Raw genomic sequence first — 5082 nt, 5'->3', positions numbered from 1 at the left:
TTGAGGGTTGTTATTTTTGAGACCAGTACACTAATAATTAATAACAACCCTTTCAGTTGTCTCTTGAGAGGTGGGTTGATATGGGATTTTTTGAATTGTGACAAAAATAGTGAAAAAAGGGTTATGATGTTGCAGTGAATTGCTATTGTTAGTCTGCTATGGTGAAATTGAAAATCTGTGAAACTGAACATCTGTTGTGTATACTGAAATGCTGTCAAGAGCTATTGTTAGTGTGTTATGGTGAAATAGAAATTGCTTTCAAGAGCTGTTATTATGCATTCTTACGCATTCAGTAATAAAGCCTGACTTAAATCCACACCTTAATCAAACATGTTCATTTCTTACGCTAGCAATTTCTGTTGTAGATGTTGTTATGAACATCTGTTGATGCATGCTCTTAAGCATGTTGCTTGTTATTGTGAAATTGAAACAAGCATAAGCGGAAAAAACTTAATAACTTAATAAGTTGCTGTCAAAAACTGAATTGATGAACATCTTAATAAGTTGCTGTCAAAAACTGAATTGATGAACATCTTAATAACTTAATCTGTTGATGAACATCTTGTGCATCTGTTGTTGAAAACTGAATTGATGTGCAATTGAAACAACTTAATAAGTAGCTGTCAAAAAATGCATAAGCGGAAAAAACGCATAAACACTAATGAACAAATGACAAAAACTCAACAAGGTTGCACCACCTGCAGCCAACAAAATGCCAAAACCTGCAGAATTATGCAGGCTGAACAGCTCCTGCCAAGCAAAAACAGAACCAGCAACATGCTTAAGGCCCTACATGCTTTAAACCCACCAAAACCAAGCAAGAAAACAAGGTAAAAAACCACCAGCAATACACAAATAATAACCACCAGCAATACACAAATAATTCAAAGAAAATATGTATTCATTCCATTCAATTAGGCTGACACAGTATGGCAGAGGCTGCTATAACACTACTGCTATAATTCAGCAGAAAAAAATGGGACAAACCCCAAAAAATACCCACCATGGGGAACTAAAGTTGCTGCTATAACAACTTAGCAGAGGTGTGGCTGCACAATCCTAAGACAGCACACTAACAAGAGCCAAAATAACACTACTAAGTGGTTTTAACAGCAAAAACACAGTTCCCATGCTCCAAAAAACCGCGACTGAACAGCAGAAAACAACCTGCAAACCGGAACCCCCCAGGTCAGTGCCATGACAGCAGCAGCGCCATTGCCCCCCTATGCATTCATTCCATTCAAATAGGCTGGCCCCCCTATTGCCTACATCAATAACAACTTAAAAAATTAGTATCACGATACTTGTTAAATGTATGAATAGTTCCTTATGAATTTGTTTTTGAAATTACCATTAGCATGGCTGTGTAATTGACTTGATCCTCATGTACTTGTGGGGGCTCATAAGTTGGAGGCGCAGAACAAGATACTCCATCAACCTATTATGATTATGTCAAATTATTAAGCTAAGATACATGTAAAATCATGGCAGTAGCAGAAAATAGGTGGACTGGACAGTCACCAAAACAAGTAAAATTAAAACAAGTACTCTAAATACCAACTCATATACCTGTGAACTTTTTTCTTTAGGTGGAGTGCGGCTAGATGTAGCACGACTGTGCTGTTTTTCCAGACAACTTTTGTGTCGTTTAATTCTCTTTGAACCGGGTCGTACCCTGAACCCCTTTGCTTGCATAACATCCGAACTCACAATTTCTGGGCGAGCACCATTATCACCGTTATTGTCCATAGCTTGTGCGCGAAGTTCCATTATTTTCTTGAACATGTCATCTACACCATTATCAAGAAACTTGAGCCATTCTTCCTTGGGTGATGCTTCAGTTGCCGCTTTAATGAACTTAGAGACAACTTGTCTGAACATTCGATTTCTAGACAAGTTAGGATCTCCTTCAACCTCCTTTCCCCTAAAATCTTGCACAACGCCATAACGGGCTTCTCTTGTCCACCTTTTTAAAATATAGTTATCAGGAATTACCTTCACATCATTCAATTCAAACACTTTCAAAGCATGTGAACAAAGTATGCCAAAAGTATCAAACTTCCTACAACTACAAGTGATGGACTTTGAAACACGGTTAAATGAAACTCTCCAAGATCCGTCATGTTTTGCCTCGGTGATGACATATTCACAAAGAGAGTCAGATTCATGTCTAATTGGTACAGATAAAGTTAAGAATAACTTAAACTCATCTTGAAACAATTCAAATACAGTGTGTGTGTATATTTTTCCGATTTGAATTAGTATTGGTGCAGTTTCATATGCTAACCTTGCAAGCTTATGTGAGGATTCATACACACAACTCAATTCTTTTGCTCTCTTCTCCTCAACAACTATTTCAAAATGGTTGAAGAATTCTAGGATATTCACATTCGGTTTCATACAAGACTTGAAGTGAGCATTCAAACTTTCACTAACTTGTGTACTTCGCATGCCAAGTGTTAACACTCCCTTCATATAACATGCAGCCCATTTTTTTTTAAGCTCATAAGTTGACTTGATCCAAGATTTGTCATGAATATTAAATTTGTGGATCATGTCAAACCAAAGTATCTCAAAATCTGCTTCAATGTCAATATCATACATGCATTTTTTGATATCACTAAGCAAAGAAGATCCTCCCGTCATCAAGTTCCCAAGATGTTTAACTCCATTTTGTAACAAATGCCATGTGCATAAACCATGATGAGTCTCGGGCATCACATCTGCAATTGCCCTTGCCATTGCTTGATCTTGGTCAGTGAAGATCGTCTTTGGTTTTTTGTTGTTGTGTGCCTGTAAGAATGTATCAAACAACCATCTAAATGACTCACTTGTCTCATCATACATTAGTGCCGCCCCAAATATGACTGAACCTCTATAATGGTTGAAACCAGAAAAAAAAGCAAGTGGCCTATTGGCATGGTTGGTACAGTACGTGGTGTCCAAAGAAACAACATCGCCAAAATACCCGTAATCCAAAATCATCTGTGCATCACACCAAAACACATTTGTAATATGTTCTTCTACATCCATCTGATATGGATGAAAGAAGGATGGATTCTCCAACAATTGTCGTTGAAAATACTGTGAAAGACATCCATTCTCACCATACACCATACTTCTTTTTCTTCTTTCAGTGATGTAGTTTCTTACATCCACCTCTGTAAATCCAACATTAGCTCTATGCCCTGCTTGTGTGCTCATAAGTTGAAATGTTGACTTTTGCCTTAATCCAGAGTCATTAGCCAAATCAATCTCATATGCTTGCACTTCAGTTATCTTTCTGTGTGACCGAAGCATGTGTGTTGTCTCTGAAATTTGTAGATCATGGTTATGTTTGTCTTCAAAGTCATGGATGACCAACTTTCCATTCTTACGAGAAAGTGTAATTCTTGCAAGGCAATTTGTTCTAACATCGGCTCTCTTATATTTTCCTTCATATGCATATCTTTTCTCCGTCCTCTTTAGCCCTTCCTTACAACAAACCAATCGACATGACGATACACTACCATCTTTTTTTTTGTTTACGAAACGTACTCTAACTCCGAAGCCCATACGGAAACTATAAGCAAGCCAAAATTTACTAGCCTCTTCCATAGAATCAAATCCCATTCCAATCTTTGGTTTCCAATCATCATCTGAAGATGCCATATTTGATCAAACTATCCAAGGAACCTAAAAATTAAATATAGAACATAAGGCATAAAAAACAATTCATACAAAACATTAAGAAAGAAAACATTAAAACAGATTGAATGATAAGAACAAAAAAAATTCAAGGATCAATCAATCCCCTTTGCCTATTTCAAAACAACAACATGAGTCAAGCTTTTGAAAAAAAAAAAAAAAGAAACAGAGTATTTGTAGACATTGCAATGGGTTCTACACATCCTTAAATAAAACCCTAAATTTCCTAAAATCAAATCCTAATAAATTGAAACTAGTTCAAAAACGATTGTTTTATCTTCTTGATCAAGTGTTGTTATTCTCTATTTTCATAGAAATTTTGATTTTTATTATGGGTTAATCTTATTTCTATGAACATCTCAATCATTCTAAAGAAAAAGAAAAAAGAAAAAAAATACCTTATGATGACACATTCATGGCAGGTTCACGGCGGCGGCGGTGACTCATGGTGGACGGAAAACTGACGATGATGATGATGATGGTGACTGAGTTTGTTTTGAACTGGAAGGAGGAAACAAAAGGGGGTGGGTTAGCGCGCGTTTTCTATTTCATTGGTTTCCCACTCACGTGTTTTCTCTTATTCTCCTTTAATTGAATTTTTTTTTAAAAAAAAAAGGGTGTGCCACGTGGCACACCCTGATTGGGTGATGTTATATAACATTAAAAGTAACTATGTTACACAAGTGGAACCCGTGGGTGGAGACTTAGAGTCGATTAGTATATAATATACTCCCTCCCTCCATTTGTATAATTTACCCGTATTAAGAAAAATGGAAAATGGATGGTGTAACTAATGTTATCGTCTTGTTTATCACTATCACTATATGACTAAGTTACCATTTATATATAATATATATATTAATTTTTTTAGGAATGATCTTTCAAAAAAAATGTATGAATAAATATATTTAATATTAATTTTCATTTAAATTATATTTTAAAAATAATAAGTATATTTAATGATTTCAAAGAGATTTAATTTATATTAGAGACTAATTTTTTCTCTTATGGTGAAAAAATTAGGGACAGAGTATTATTGCTAAGCATGGCGATTATTATATTATTAAGAGAAGACAACTTGCAACAAAAAAAGAACAACGAAGAAAGCAATAAAAAATCCCATTCACATTTGTACATACATATATATATATATATATATATATATATATATATATATATATATATATATATATCACATTCACATTAGCATCATTCAATTAAATTTTAAATTTCCCATGTCCTTTGCTCAAAAAAATATTGATATGTCTTACATAACTAAAAGAAAAAAATTTCCTAGAAAATTATTTAATTTCATCTAGTCTAGTTTATAAATACACTGTGAATGCCACTATATAGCGGTAACAATCACGTTGACTTCAAAATATGTATATTTTT

General features: G+C 34.7%; 1 protein-coding gene across 2 annotated transcripts; it reads right to left on the bottom strand.

Moving 5' to 3' along the window:
- Positions 1-859: 859 nt before the first annotated feature.
- LOC146907958 (protein FAR1-RELATED SEQUENCE 5-like) lies at positions 860-4302 on the bottom strand. 2 transcript variants are annotated; one of them, XM_085727383.1, is made up of 4 exons: positions 4086-4302; positions 1570-3675; positions 1352-1438; positions 860-1265 (listed from the first exon to the last, which is right to left on the bottom strand). In XM_085727383.1, exons 2-4 carry the CDS (start codon positions 3649-3651, stop codon positions 1224-1226), a joined length of 2211 nt encoding a protein of 736 aa, XP_085583509.1. In that variant the 5' UTR covers positions 3652-3675; positions 4086-4302; the 3' UTR covers positions 860-1223. The 2 variants fall into 2 exon arrangements, with proteins under 2 accessions (XP_085583509.1, XP_085583511.1); XM_085727385.1 differs by lacking the exon at positions 860-1265 and having other exon boundaries at positions 1291-1438; positions 4086-4222.
- Positions 4303-5082: the final 780 nt, after the last annotated feature.

The sequence above is a fragment of the Medicago sativa genome, chromosome 7 (assembly GCF_051527215.1).
Source record: "Medicago sativa cultivar Bolivia chromosome 7, Bolivia_mono, whole genome shotgun sequence".
Taxonomy (NCBI): Eukaryota; Viridiplantae; Streptophyta; class Magnoliopsida; order Fabales; family Fabaceae; genus Medicago; species Medicago sativa.
Note: the sequence above shows the minus strand (reverse complement) of the source record. Positions and strands in the feature narration are given on the sequence as shown.